The following is a 15623-nucleotide window of genomic DNA, read 5'->3' as shown; positions in this document are numbered from 1 at the left end:
GATCCTGAGGGAAGGAGGAATGGTAAGGGCTATACGGCTCTTTTCTTTCCATTTCAGCCTTAAATTCTTCCTCCTCTGTGTTTTCCTACCCCTGCCAGACAGACAGACAGACAGACACACACACACACACACACACACACACACACACACACACACACACAGTCTCCTCTCTCTCTCTCTCTCTCACACACACACACACACACACACACACACACACACACACACACACACACAGTCTCCTCTTACCCTCATGAACAGTTAGCATCCCAGTCCGCTCAAGGAGCCAATTCGGTCCAGCTTGACACCAAAACAGCCCCTGGACAGGCCCTTTTTGCTCCTGCCTCTGTATCTCCTGGATGAACCCAGGAGATCGCTGAAGAGCCTCTGGAAAGTACTGTCGCTCACGGGGCCCCTCTCGGGCTGGTCCCTGGAGTGTCCGGCCCATTGGAGCTCGGAATCCTGTAGGTCGAAGGCACCTGCGGGGATCATGTCTTCTCGCTCCTGGTCCATCTCCTCTGAGGCCAGGGGATGCTCCTGCTCCTCCTCTAGCAATCTGGACAGGCTCTGAAAGACAATGGGGAGAGAGGAGGAGGGATGGCGGTTCAGCGACTCCGTTGATTATTGACATCGCTGCTAATTTGGAAAGACCCCATTGGATGCTTGGTGTAGACAAGAAAATGTGCTAGCACGTCAGCCAAGTAATGATCTTGCTTCTTCACTGTCCCAGTGACTCCATTTTCCGTAGCGCGCTGGGTCGCCAATGCATAGACTGCTGCGATCTTAGTTTGACTTGGTCATGGAAATTGAGGGGTGTAAGAAGAGGCTCTCCTAAAGCTGAGAGCCTGGTGCCTGGGATGGTAAACGAAGAGGCTTGGGGGGGACTAAAGGAAGAGTAGGAAAAGGATGGAGGTGGTGGAGTGGCTGGGGAGAGGCTAGCCTGATGCTGGAAGGATTTGCTCTGCGGGGACTGCAGGGTTACATGGTGTATATAGGGATGTTGGGCTGCTGATGGGATAATTAGGAGAAATTCTTCCTACCAGAGATACTTAAAATGCTTTTTTATTAAAAGCTGAGGATTCCGCCTCTCTCCCAGGTTCTCAAGCAAGAGACTGAATCCTTTGCCGTTCTGTTGCGAGACGATTCCCCTGCTTGTTTAATATCATGTTGCCTGAACCAGAGACTCCTGCTAAAGACCAAGGCAGCTTAGGAACTGAAGGGATGAGCTTGCTAGTGCCTGGGTCAGAACTCCAGATGGGAGGGCAGCCAGGCTCAGAAGAACGGCCACACTGGGTCAGTCAAAAGGTCCATCTAGACCAGTATCCTGTGCTCCCACAGTGGCCAATGCCAGGTGCCCCCAGGGGGAATGAACAGAGCAGGGAATCAAGTGATCCCTCCCCTGTCGCCCATTCCCAGCTCCTGACAGACAGAGGCCAGGGGCACCATCCCTGCCCATCGTGGCTACTAGCCAGTGATGGACCTGCCCTCCATGAATGTAAGTAGCTCTTTTTTGAATCCTATTAAAATCCCACTCTGGGTAAGAACATGCAGCTTCCTTCCCTCTGAAGTTTCATAACTTCACCCAATCCCAGACTGCCCCTAAACTTTGCAGCCTCCCTCCCGCTGAGGGAACAAACAGCACTTGGCCTCCAACTATCTGAAGCCCCTTGAGACAGAAATCAGTCAAGGAATAGTTTTGCTTTTGCTCCATTAATAACCTCTGTCTGCCCGCTTGGTGACCCTGATGTCCTGAGCCCTTGGGCGTCTTCCAGCAGCCAGAGAGGGCTAAGAAGAGCCATATTGAGTCTGAAGCTTTGGAGCAAGTAATTCTCATTTGCAAGGCATCATCAGCCACCCGATGTTGAAACGAGCAGCTGCTCTCTTACCTGTAAACTGGAGATGGGTTTAGCTCTTGCTTGGTCCTGGCTGAGGAGAAGCAGCATCAGAAATCCACCGGAGAAAATAAGCTTCGGGTTCATCGTCGTGTTGCGGTGTCTCCCCGGGTGACAGTGCGTCTCTGGCTCCTCTTCCCTTCCAGTCTCTCCTGTTGCAATGTCACTCTGAGTCTCTGGTGACCAGCCTTTATACCTCCCCTCCACCCATCTCGGGCCACCTCTGAGCTCCTGCCACAGCCACGATTGGTTGGAGAGGTTCTGATCGGCTTTCAGTAGCCCATGGAAAGGAGAGAACTTAACTCTCTCTTTGGCTGGCAAGGAGAAGAGCATTTTGCTCTCCTTGAGCTGTGCGGCAGCCCCATCCTGTCATTGTTCATCTGCAGCCTGCTCTTCTGAGGCCACCTGTGTCCGTGTGTTTTGCTCAGGGTTGCCTGACTGCGTCACTCACCCTGCTACCTGCTTTTCTGTGCTCCTGTAGAGCAATCGAGGAAGAGGCAGGGTCTGCAGAGCATCCCCCTCCCATACACACAGCTGCTCTGTCATTGCGGAACAGCACTTGCCGGGGAGCCCTGCAGATCCCATAAACATGCATGCTAGAGAAGAGTGTGTTCTCTTAATTGCACTGGTACCTGGTGAGAGGAGGGGAGAGGGTGCGGTCTGGAGCGTGCAAGAGAATTCTAAGTCTTGCAGATGTGACCAGTGGGCTCAGAAAGCTGCAATTGTTGCCATGTATGTTCTCGCTGGCTTGGAGGCTGAGGAGTGAAGTTAGAACCTGATTTAAATGCCGAGAGAATTCCCTAGTGCAGGGGTGGGGAACCCCAAGCCCAGGGGCTAAATGCATCCACCAGCTTGCCTGGATCCAGCCCCGGAGGCTCAGGAATCCCTTCCCCTCCCCCCCCGCACTGGGGAGCCCAAGCTGGTGCTTCCACCCCCCGTCACCCACCACTGGGCTGGAGCACACAAAATCTACGAGCCTGGGTCCCTCTAGGCTCTGGGAATATGGGGAGTGTCTTTTTTCTTCTCAGTCAGGGGCTTCTCACTTGTGTGTGGCCCCCGAATGATTTTTCTGTGGGTTAGTGGCCCCTGACCCCCAAAAAAGGTTCCCCGCCTCTGCCCTGGTGTCTTGTGCATGAAGAGTGAAGAAAATCTCTTCCTCCCGGAATGTCTAGCGGGACAGCATTGGCCTGGGTGTCTTCTGAAGTGTACTTTTCCCACGAAGAGCATTGCTTTGAAATCGGGGACATGCCTGAACCAACCCCCCTTTGTAGGGGTTCACCCTGAGCTCCAGACGGGGACCTTGCAAGTGGCTCCCTCCTCCCCTTCTCGCAGATTGAATTGCACCCCTGGCCTGGCTTCAGGGGTGTCTGGGAGCATCTTCTCTTGCCTTTTCTCACCTGTCGCCTTTTCCCGTCTCTCAGGCCTACGTGCAGCATGGGGTTACAAGCAGGACTGGGCCTTGGGTGCCCAGCTGTCTGGGGCTTTGCTGCAAATGCAGACTCTGCCCGGGAGGGCAGGCAGGAGCGGCCGCTCTGGCCCAGCAGCAGCATTCGCTCTTCTCCCTGGGTCTGCAGGGAGCTCCCCCCATAGCGAAGCTGCATGGTCAGAAGCATTCGCAGGAAATGGTGGCTCTGGCCCCAGCTGGGCAAGGCCTTGGCTCTCGGCTTTGGGAGGCTGGGAGAGCCAGCCACAGTCTGGCCGGGAGGTTGGGGTCAACCAGCACACGAAGGTGGTTGTGCATTTACGTCCCGTTTCCCAGCCGGGGGGCGAGCTCCCCGTGCGCTACAGCTCGCCGCACTTCTCCTCTTCCAGAGGCTGGACCCAGCCCCAGGGCAAGCGAGAGCTCCCCCTGCGTAAAGACTCCTGAACACGACATCCTCTGGCCTGGTCCAAGTGACCCTCTCTCACACGCGCAGGGCAATGGGGGGGCTCTCGGCAGCATCATGTGACAAGCAAAACCTATCAGGAGAGAACAGCAGGGTTGTGGGGTGATTCTCAACACCCCAGCTACACCATTCCACCCAGTGTTGGCACGGCTTGTGCTACGGAACCCCACCCAGCCCTGCCCACACGCCCCGCTGGGGCTCAAGGGAACGGGAGCCCCACAGGCAACACAGAGTCACCATGGTCTCAGTGTTAATGCCGGGTGAGCTCATGCCCTGACTGTTCAGCGTGCTCATCAGTAATGTGCGAACTCTGCGGGTGGTTCCCTTTATTGGGAGCTCTTCTGCATAACGGGAAGGGCTGTCCCTTTGGTTACACGAGACGTCAGTCTAGGGGAATAGCAGTGGAGATGGCATGAAGCCTCGGCGTCTGTCCAGATGTTGGAGCTGGACTGGCTCTTTGGTAACAGGTTTTTTAGGGGGTCTTTCCACTGTAAAGAACCCATAGTAGGGGCTCAGATACCATGGTGCTGCAATTGATAAACAACTCCAAGCCAAGGTCATTCTCATTTTCTGGAATGTTTTCCACTGACTTTTGACACCCTCCACCCCTCCAGATTAATCTTTATATCTGATCAGAGAAAGCATGATTTAATCAGCCACTTCTCCACTCTTGGGGCCTGCAATTTGGGCTCACTGAATATGAATTTCCCTGGAAGAGGAATAATAGGTCTTTATCCCACACAAAGATCTATTCCCCACGTGTGGTGCAGAGCGTTTGGGCCATTAAGCAGAAGTCTTCTGGATCAAATGGAAATGATGAGCCATCTGGCTTTTTATTAGGCCTAAGTTCATCAAGATTGAGATTCGCATTGGCGCTGGATGTGTGAAAGGAATTTCCCTGTATGTGTGTGAATGCATGCATCGTTTTCGCTGTTTATTCCTCTGTGAAACCAATTGATAACACAATGGTTAAAGGCCTCTCTGGGAATGGGCATTTCAAGGAGATGGGTTATAAGCATCCCCTTATGACAGAGTGAGAAGATGGATGTTATTAGATCTCTGGGCTGCTTTGTTGATACAACCACATTTAATCTGAGCCCTATTGAGAGGAGAAATCATTAAAGCCACAACATTTGCACTGGCAAAGAATGGGACAAGAAAATTTGCCTTCTGGAGGATTTGAGATTGGATCTGAGCACCTTTAGTAAATAAATAAAGATTGACAGTCAGATGTCATTTCGCCTGCTCATAGCCTGGTTCTCATTTGCTGGAGAGGCAAGGGGGAGTTTGACTGGCCTTATGTCTGTATGTATCTATAGATCATAAGGTCAAAATAACCGTTCTGGACATGCAACACTTTGGGCATCTGAAGAAGTGGGCTGTGCCCATGAAATCGCACAATACCATCTACATGTTTTGTTAGTCTTTAAAGTGCTACCAGACTATTTGTTGTTTTTTAAGCTTTTCGTGTTACAGACTAACTCGGCTACCTCTGTGAAACGTCTTGCTTACAGACAATCCCCTAACCAGAAACAAATTCTTTCTGGTAACCATGCTACACAACCACATCATAAGCCTCCAGGAACCCAGCCTTGTGTGGAAGCAGGACTAAGGGAAAGGAGATTTGGGTGGCCATTTCAGGGTTTGTCAGTAGCAGAGCAAGAGTCTGGTTCACTCTGACTCCTGCTAACGCGAGAGCTAGAAGAGACGCTGTGTTCGCCTCTCTGTCTCTCTCTCTCCAAGATAAGAGTGGAATGCTTACCTCAGTAAGAACCTTAAGATAAAACAGTGTCCGATGGGAACTAAGTGGGCAGGGAAGTAATTGTTTAATGTTATATGTAACAAAAAGGTCTATATATTGGCTCTTAATTGTTTTGTATTTGAAGATCCGCTTACGCTGTCTTCCCTTGCAATATTGCTCGAATAAACTGCCTCTGGCAACTTGTTGCTTAAACACAACGCAGAGTAAAGGCTCGTTATCTTCCACACTTGCAACCAAAAAAGATGCCAACTCTGCCTACATATTTATACTGGCGAATTCATCACTGGAGCCAACAACATAAGCTATCAAATCAAAAGGTCATTTGACTGCACATCCATTAATGTGATCTATGCCATCAAATGCCAGCAGTGCCCCACTGCTATATATATTGGACAAACTGGACAGTCTCTGCGGGAAAAAATCAATGGACACAAATCAGATCTACGCAAAGGAAACATACAGAAGCCTCCTGGGCTATGTCTAGACTGCAAGCCTCTTTCGAAAGAGGCTCTTCGAAAGATACTTTCGAAAGAGAGCGTCTAGACTGCATGCGGAACTTTCGAAAAAGCAAGCCGCTTTTTCGAAAGAAAGCACCCAGTGAGTCTGGATGCTCTCTTTCGAAGAAGCCCTATTTACATTCAAGAACGCCTTCTTTCGAAAGAGCACTTTCGAAAGAAGGCGTTCTTCCTCGTGCAATGAGGTTTACCGCCGTCGAAAGAAAAGCCGCATTCTTTCGATTTAATTTCGAAAGAATGCGGCTGCAGTCTAGACGCAGGTGAAGTTTTTTCGGAAAAAGGCTACTTTTCCCAAAAAAAAACCTGAGTCTGGACACAGCCCTGGAGAACACTTCAACCTTCCAAATCACCCTTTGAAAGATCTCCAAGTAGCTGTCTTGTCACAAACCAGTTCTACAAGCCAGATCCACAGGGAAGCATTGGAATTAGAGTTCATCCGCAAATTCAATTCACATGCTAATGGACTCAATCGTGATGAAAGTTGGTTGGGACATTACCAATTTAACAACCATTGAAGGTGCAAACAGCTTTCTGTGTTGTATCCTTCCTGACATGGGAATCTATCTATTGACTTTGATTTTTATCTGCTTTGGTTTAACTAGCCAATCGTCAGATACTTACTGATGCCCTGTCCCCCACCCGGGTCCTTTTTTCTTCCCTCCCACCTCCCCTTCCCCTCTCCTATTTATTTCGGGTGTACACGTCCCAAACTCATAACTCCAGTCATCTGAAGAAGTGGGCTGTGCCCACGAAAGCTCATGATACTATCTACATGTTTTGTTAGTCTATAAAGTGCTACCAGACCATTTCTTTTTTTTTTCTGTGACAGACTAAGGGCCGTGGTCACCAACCAGTAGATCGCGATCTACCAGTACATCTCAGGGGCTCTAAGCATAGCTCTTGAGCCCTCTCTGAACTGCGCACCTGCGCAGTACATTTACATTAGATTTCCTCATTTGAGGAGCAGCTACTCACCGAGCAACAACACAGGTGAGTAGCTGCGAGGAATGGTGGGAGCTGGGAGGTCAGGAGGGCTGAAACACCCCAGCAAGCTGACTGTGGCTTTCAGTTGGCCAGGCAACCACTTCTCTTCCCTCCAGCCCGGCTGCCCTGCGCTCAGCCCAGGGAGGCTGCTTCTAGCTCCAGCTGTGCTGGAGCAAGCTTCCCAGGCTGAGCGCAGGATCACAGATGCCCGTCTGATGGACTGTATACGACTAGCAATCTCAGACTACAACCCAGACTTCAAGACGCTGGCAGATACTGTTCAGTCACAGGTGTCACACTGAGACTTTGTTATTGGAAGAAAAAATATATAATTATCAATACTTGATTTTAGATTTACAAAATAGCAGAGAACAAAATGTATAATTGTAAATGCTTCATTTGACATTTAAATAGCATGAGTTAAAAACAGACCAACTATAAACGTGATTTTAAATTTATATATTGCATAATTTAAAAATAAACTGTTTAACAGAGAATATAAGGGCTGGGGATAGCAAGTGATGAACAGGAGAATGGAGAGGGCGGGGCTTCAGGGAAGGGGCGGGGCGGTAGATCTTCACCTGTTCTGAGACTTTAAAAAGTGATCTTGAGTGTAAAAAGGTTGGAGACCACTGGATTAAGGCTACTCCCTGAAGCTCTATGAAACTTGTGACCCTTATGTGGCTTTAAATCCTGCTTTAGAATTTTGCTAGTGGATGTTGTGATGTGAAGACCAGGACTTAAACAGGGTTCAAAAAAGAACTAGATACATTCATGGAGGACATGTACATAAATACTTATTATCCAGGATGGGTAGGAACAATGTCCCTAGCCTCTGTTAGGCTGGAAATGGGCCCCCTGGGGCAAGGTGCTGTATTCACGAGGCATAAGGGAGTGGTCAACAAAGGCTTCCCCTGTTGACCGATCAGTGTCTCGACTTGCGCACTGTGCCGACGATCAGCTGAGCCAGCACAGCATGCCGGCCATTTTTATTTTAATGAAGCCGGGGATATTTAAATCCCGGCTTCATTGACTACGTTGGGTAGCCTAGACATACCCTTAGGGAGCAGGACGTGGTCTGTCAGGCCTATGGGGTGAGAGCAGGTGCCAGGAAGCAGAGCTGAGGGTCAGAACCAAAGTTCAAGGCCAAGAGCTGGCACTGGGTTGGCCTCAGGAACCCAGCAACCAGCACAGTAGCAATGAGGGACAAGTCAGATCAGCAGAGCTCAGGAGTCAGGCCAGAAAGGCAGGGTGGGATGTAGCAGCCAAGAACTCACCAGGCTGCACAGATGTTCTTGTGTCACTCACTGGCTTACATAGCGCAGTTGGACCTTTCGGTGAAACCAGGCGCTTCTCCTGCCCATGCTCCTGCAGCCAGCCTCTGGCAGGGCTCGGCTCCATTAGCCAGTCAGCCCACCAGTGGCTAATGAGCTCTGGGATGGTGGCTGGGAAGTAAATTACCTGGAGACCTGGGGTTCAGCAGTGAGAGGCAAGCTGGCTCCATCCAGGCAGCATCCGTGTCCCTAGCTAAGAGATTAGAAGGAGAAGCCACTTGATAAATATCTCCTGTTTCTCCTGCATTGTCCAGCCCACGTTCCCTCCGCTGGGTCTTGATTAGCACTGGAAAGCTGGGGTTTAATAGTCGCAACAGCTGTAAGAAATGTCACTGGGCTCCATCCAGTCAGAAGATGAAAGCGTCTTCCCAAAGCTGCAGTCCTAGGGAGGAAAAAGGGGGCTGGGAGATAGCTGGGGGCCAAGAAACAACTTTGAAGATGAGCTAGGAAGTGGCACCGTCTGCCACTTTCTTGGTGGAGAAATGCAGATTGGCCTGCACTGCCATCATGTCTCTCCCAGATTACTTCCCAGATCACTGCAATGCCTGCCCCCCCATGGGCTCCTAAAAGGAGTGAGTCAGCCACACGGGGGCAAAGCAGCATTTGCTGCTGCTCCTCTGTGCCAGCCACATCTGTACAGAGCACGATCGAACCCTGGTGGGGGGCTGGATTTGGGCAAGACGGTCTGGTATGGTCTTTCTGTGTGTGACAGTCGCACCCAGAACACAGTACTCTCGGGGAGAATCTGCACATACACCCAAGTAGGGTTGCCAGATACTTTCACAGAAAATACTGACGATAGTGAGGAAAAATTGGTTGAGCAAAAAAAAAAAAAAAAGTGACACTGCACCTTTAAATCCCACTGCTCCCACCAGATGCGGCAGGGGAAGAATGTCCCAAGTGGCCTTCCATCTGAGAAGAACAGAAAATACCAGACATTTTACATGTCTGTTATTTTCTGGGTTTTTTTTTTTTTTACCAGACAGAGACTGCAAATACCAGACTGTCCGGCCAAAACCAGACACCTGGCAAGCCTACCCGCAAGACAGAGAGAGCCAGGTGTGCGGAGACATGAATGCTCTGGTTGCTGCTGGCCCTTGGCTTAGACTGCCCCATAGCCACTTTCTTCACTGGCTCTTGAGTAACCCCTGAAGTGGCCCTTGGTCTCTGAAAACTGAAATGAGTTTCTGCCTGTGCGAGGCCAACCTCTGCCCAGGGGGGTCTATAAACCAGGCTCCCGGAAGCCGAATTTCTAATCCAGCAGAATCGGAAGAGTGGTGGACCCCAGAAGATAAACTGAGGCAGAGCAGGTCACCCGGCCACTTATCACAGCCACAAGTTGCCCTGCCCTTGTTGCAGCTGGAGACTCCACTGCCCAGATGTTAAAGCAAAGCATTGGGAGCTGGCACCTGTGAAGTTTAGTCCCAGTTCTGCTACAGATCTGTCATGTGGCCTTGGGCAAGTCACTTAGTGTGGTGTAGTGTAAGTTCCTTGCTGGTTGCTATGCTTGGGCTGTGGGCTGTGGGGGACCCCCACTGGCAGCTGTCTGTAAGCACGGCCCAGCAGGGGGTGCCGTACTGCCCCAGGGCAGTGGCTAAAACCAGTTCTACAAGTTAAGGGAAGAGGCTGAACAAAGGAACTGAGGGGTTGGGGGAAGAGTCAGTCTGGGGCTGGAGTCATGGAGGAACCAGTCTGAGGAGCGGGCTGGAATCCAGGGGCCTAGGGACCCCATCTCAAGGGATCTGAAGTATCCTGGCCCAGACTTCTGTAAACAGAGCGTCTAGATTGGCAGGACGCTTTTCTTCAAAAGCACTTTTTGTGGAAAAGCGTCCGTGCCAATCTAGATGCGGTTTTGCACAAAAAAGCCCCGATCGCTATTTTCGCGATCGGGGCTTGTTTGCGGAAAACAAATCTGAGCTGTCTACACTTTTGCCTGAATGGGAGCTGAATAGTATTTCCGCAAGAAGCACTGATTTCTTACAGTAGGAAGTCAGTGCTTTTGCGGAAATTCAAGCGGCCAGTGTAGACAGCTGGCAAGTTTTTCCGGAAAAGCAGCTGATTTTCCGGAAAAACTGGCCAGTCTAGACACAGCCATCATGGCTAGGCTGTGCTGTATCCTGGAGAAGCAATAAAACCCCTCTATTCTACCGGCGGGCGTAGTCTGTTTTTGCGGCTACAGGGGTGCAGGAACGGGGAAACCCCGACTGCATCATCACACTTAGCTCCTTGGTGCCTCTGCTTTCCCATCCATGAAATGGGGGTGATGGCTCTGGCCTACCTTGCAGCAGTGTGATAACGCTTACAGTGCTCTGAGATCCTCGTATGACAGGTGCCGTTGACCAGGCAAAAGTGTAATTATTAGTAAAGCGCCTTCTCTTGCATTTCTGCTCCAGCCGCGAAGGGTCTAGCTGGGAGGAAGCTAGGATCTAAGGCTGGAAGCCTGCAGCATGCTCCGTCGTGCTGGGCTAATGCATTTCGGTCCCATTTGAGCAATGAGGCAATTTCTTCATTCCCCAACTCGCTGCTAGCTCGCTGACCCCTGCAGCCTCCTCCAGATGGGTCTTGCCTGCGCTTCCTGCTCCCGGCAGCCAGCTTAAAGGGCAGTGACGTGTGTGCAGCATTTCCATCAAGGCAGGAGCACCAGGTCCCCGATGGAAGCTGGCCCAAGGGGCCCCTTATTAGCCGTTAACATTTTGCTTGGGTATCTGAGCATTCACCTGCCTGCCACCTCCAGCTGTTTGGTGGCAAGGCTGTGCCCGGGATCAGTGCACAGCATCACATGCTGTGCTCCTCTGGCAATGACCCAGCGGCAGGCACTCACCTCCCTCCCTCTTCTCCCTCCCCCCCCGTCATTTAGTTGCCTTCCCCTTTTGTTCCATGCTGACAGCCCAGACGTGTCCAAGTGGGACGCCTGCCGGGTGTCACTGTTCTCCCTCAAAGGAAGAGCCAAGACTATCCTCAGCTCCCTGGCCCAGTCCGATCCACCCCAGTGTACCTGGGAGCAGAGCTTGGCCAGGAGTTCAGGAATCACAAGTCCTCCACAGCAGAGCTCAAACCTGCCTCTAAGGGACCGGGGGGTAGGAAGGGACTTTCCACAGGGGCAGGTTTTCTCCCACAGCTGCCTAGGGCAGAGTTTCATGCACCTTCCACTGACGCAGCTAGTCCTGGCCACTTTCAGAGACAAGCCCCTGACCTAGACGGCTCATTGGCCTGAGACAATAGGGGGTTCCTCTATCGCTGTCAATTCTGCTTTGCCCTGCAAAAATACTGGCTCTGCTAATGCTGTTCTCTCGCTTCCAGTCTGGTCCAGGTCCCTGCTGTGTAAACAGGAAGTAATTCCTATTACTTGAGTGGAGCTGCTCCAGCCCCCCTCCTCCGTGGTTAATAATCCCTCCTGCTGAAAGCACAGAGCACCCCTTAGACTGGCATGTATTGTTCTCATGAGAGCCACGGTAGAGACTGACTGGAGCGGGCCAGAGCGGGGGTGTCAGGCAGCTCTGTCTCTTCTGTACAGTCTGTCAGGGTGTTTGCACAAGCTGAAGTATCACAGTCGCATCGAGCAGTGCTCCCTGTAAGCTAAGCGCATGGGCAGCCCCCCATTAGAGATTCAAATGCCACCTAGCCAATTAGCAAAGCATCCACAGCCGGCAGTGTGTGTTTCTAGTGGTGGTGCACATCCACATATGCTTTGGTGCATGCAACAAAATTATTCCACACACGGATGGAAAAAAATTAGAGGGACCATTGCCAGCAAGGAATGGGAAATGCTGGGACTCAGTGACAGTTGCAAAGATGGATGGGTAGCTATCTTCGCATTAGGGAATGCAGATAATACTGTCTGAGCTCTGAAACATCGTTAATCTTGGAAAGACTATCTGTGTTAAAAGGCCTCCCCCTTCAGGGATTGCTCTGGAATGGCAGGGTGCAAACAACAGGGGTCAAGAGAGATTAATGCTTCTCCCCGGTGTCCATAGACTTCACTTCGCCTCCTGCCCTGCCGTCATTCACATTCACTGATATCCCTGGTGCGTTTCCTTCCAAGACCAGCTGGGGAAGGGGGAGGAGGCTGCCAGCCTGGCATTTAACAGCAGGTCAGAGGTTCTTCTGGAGTGACGAGCTTTGATGATGAAGGTTCCTATGAGGTTTGTCAGATGCATTTATCACATTCTGCTGACACTCAGGAAGCGCAGCGGGGAGCCTGGATTAAGGAATGAAGCTGCAAAAGTCCAGAGCATCTGCGACTCTCTCCTCTTGCTGGTAGAAGCCTTGAGCCAGATCCTGATCCCAGCCAGGCTGGTGCGAATTCAGAGTGAGTGCATGGGCACTAATGGAGTTACTCCTCAGCCATGCTGGTGTAACTGGGATCAGAGTCTGGCTCCTCTGCTTGTTATGTGCTGGGATTTGGCTGACACTTGGACCGATTTGATGCAAATGCTGGTTAGGGTGAGTGAATGCCCAGGAGTAAAGAGCCCGCACCTTACATAGACTGGTCCTTTAGGAAGTGATAGCGACTCAGCGAAGGCCCCTGGGTCAGTCCCATACTAGCCAAACTTGGGCTTAAAACTTCCGTCTAAATCCTTTTGACATCTCCAGTCAAATGAATATTTCAGTTGGTCCCCAAGGACTCACAGTCCAGCTGCCTCGTGTTGAGCTCAGCAAGTGGTACCCTGGAGTGCTCCGGGAAGAGGGCATCAAATAATCCAGTTGCAGGATAAATGCTAGCAGGGAAGAGGGTAAAGCAAAGGAGGGAAGGTAGCTCTCCGTGGGAGAGCGGGTGCGGCAGGGAAGGAGTGGCTGTTAGACCAGCAAGTTGCAATCCGGTGTGCAAGGAGTCCCCGGCTGGATGGGCGTGAGAATGGAAGAGGGTCTGTTGGAACAAATCCTGGGGGCATTTAGAAAGAGTTGTGCCCTAGATCCCGGAATCAACGGGGAGTCGGCGGCGCTAGAGAGTGGGGGTGCTGCTGCTGCTGGGTTTGTTTGTGCAGATCCAATCTGGGGTGTGGGTCTGGGTCAGCTGCATTTCTCCACCTGCACAAACACATCCAGCAGCTGCACCCCCATGATTCCCTGTCTGACCCTTGGGGAAAATCCAAGGGTGGCTCCAAACCTTGTGGCTAAGGTCCACATCTAGGCTGTGTCTAGACTACATGCCTCTGTCGGCAGAGGCATGTAGATTAGACAGATCAGCAAAGGCAAATGAAGCCGCGATTTAAATGGAATGAGGTTTACCGGGGCTGCAGACAAAGGGCTTTGATGTTGACAGGGGGAACGTCTAGACTAGCGCGCGAGTCGACAAACAGCTGATCAGCTGTTTGTCGGCTCAGCGCGGCAGCCATGTAAATGTAAATGAAGCCGCGATCATTTAAATCACGGCTTCATTTGCCTTTTCTGAACAAACAAATCTACATGCCTCTGCCGACAGAGGCATGTAGTTTAGACGTACCCCTAGTGAGAAGGTGGCCAGCCAGTCCTGGTGCATCTTGAGGAGCCAGGATCTGGGGAACTTCCAGGCTGGCAGGTTATAATTTGCCACTTTGCAATTCGCCCAGGACACCTGGTTTACATGTTTCCCTCCACCCCTCATATAGCTTGTACAATCCTAAGGCAGCTCGTAAGGGCACTACAGCTGCCAGCCAGACACCCGTCTCCCACTGGCTTTTACACTAATCCTTAGAAGCTGGAAGGATGATCTTGTGCCAGTTCACCCCATTTTTTACCCAGGTGTCTGTGGGCTTGTGATCTGGTAGGTACCCTCTGGGATATTTATCTGGCCCCAGGGTTGACTGATCACAGTCGGCTTCATGGGAAGCAGGGATGCGGCCCCAGACTCTTGAAACTGTTACATCTAAGTGTGTTTTCAATGTAGCCTGTAGCAGCTAAAAGAACCCAGCCTGGGATGGGCCCGGCTCACATCCCTCAATGGGAGCAGGAGGAAAGCTCTGAGCTCAGTGGAGGGTGAGAAGCCTTTGCTGTGCAGAAGATTTCCATCTGGTTGGAGCTAGGAGAGGGGCTTCTTTAGCAAACGGATCAGGGCACTCCCATGGGAGCAAAGCTTTCCACAGCCTCCTCTCAAGTACTCACAGTCCAACTGCCTCTGTTGGACCCCGCCTGGAATCCTCTGTCCTTAAAGAGGTGTGGGCTGACCTCTGCTGGCGAACAGAGAACATGGCTCAAAGTTCCTCCTTAGTAGGCCCTGAAATAAAAGCAAACCTACAGACACGGAGTGGTTTTGATAAAACAGCTTCTGTAATCTTTGATCTAAGAACATGGCCCAAACACTGTCATTAACGACCAAATATTCTTTCTGCAATGAGGCAGGCACAAGTCTCCGCTGTCCTGTGCAGGAATGTGGGAGTCCGTCTGCATGGCTGCTGCTGTGTTCGGTGTGGCTGTGGGTGTTGCTTTAAGCAGGTGGCTAAGATCCAGACTGAGGCTTTGTCTACACTGCAAGGTTTTTGTGCAAGAAGCTTTTTGCGGAAGAGATCTTCCGCAAAAACTTCTTGCGTAAAAGCATGTCCACATCTCAAAAGTGCATGGCAAAAACCTAAGAGCTGAATCCTCAAACCACGGCAGTTCTGCAAAATTCAAGTTCCCTTTTGTTAGAAAGAAATATTTCTAACTTTAACATCTGCGATGGAAAAGCCCCCTGTGCTACCCAGGTGAACCATGGTGTTGTGGGATGTGTACTCTCCCTACTGACCCGATTGGGGCGTTGACTCTGAAGCGGAATGATGATGTGCTAAGTGACACTCTGCTTTCACACACTTTGAGCCTACTGTTATGTGCTGCATTGGTCACCATAACTGAGCATGCAATTTATACAAATAGCTAAATAAGCAAAGTGCAGAAATAGTACCAGTCCAAAACATTGCTGCCTTGATTTCCTCTCCTAAGAGAAACCTAAGAGTAACTTGATTAAATATTTAACTAAATGTTTAATTACAACATAACTACCCTCAATCTTTCCACTAGCAGGCTTGATAGAGATACAGTATGTGACCTGCTTTTGCAGCCCTGAGCCGCCCCTTAAAATGTAATATAGCCCCCTGACCGAATCAGTTTGACACAGCCCAAGCTGGTGGGTTGCGTGCATGCGTGGATATAGATAAGTGTGTGTAATTGTAGGTGTGGATGCTAGAGTGAATACAGGCATGTCTGTCACTGGAGAACAAAAGCACCTCCTAGGCTAGGGAGACCAGAAGTATTTTTGTGGTGGAAAGACAATGTACCTCTGTACACATGCATTTTGGCAG

General features: G+C 50.8%; 1 protein-coding gene across 1 annotated transcript; it reads right to left on the bottom strand.

The window, feature by feature from the left end:
- Positions 1-257: 257 nt before the first annotated feature.
- On the bottom strand, positions 258-2029 carry LOC102447515 (C-type natriuretic peptide 1). Its single transcript, XM_006127907.4, has 2 exons — positions 1884-2029; positions 258-564 (listed from the first exon to the last, which is right to left on the bottom strand). Exons 1-2 carry the CDS (start codon positions 1974-1976, stop codon positions 259-261), a joined length of 399 nt encoding a protein of 132 aa, XP_006127969.3. The 5' UTR covers positions 1977-2029; the 3' UTR covers position 258.
- Positions 2030-15623: the final 13594 nt, after the last annotated feature.

This window comes from Pelodiscus sinensis, chromosome 24 (genome assembly GCF_052426305.1).
Source record: "Pelodiscus sinensis isolate ZL-2025 chromosome 24, ASM5242630v1, whole genome shotgun sequence".
NCBI lineage: Eukaryota > Metazoa > Chordata > Testudines > Trionychidae > Pelodiscus > Pelodiscus sinensis.
Note: the sequence above shows the minus strand (reverse complement) of the source record. Positions and strands in the feature narration are given on the sequence as shown.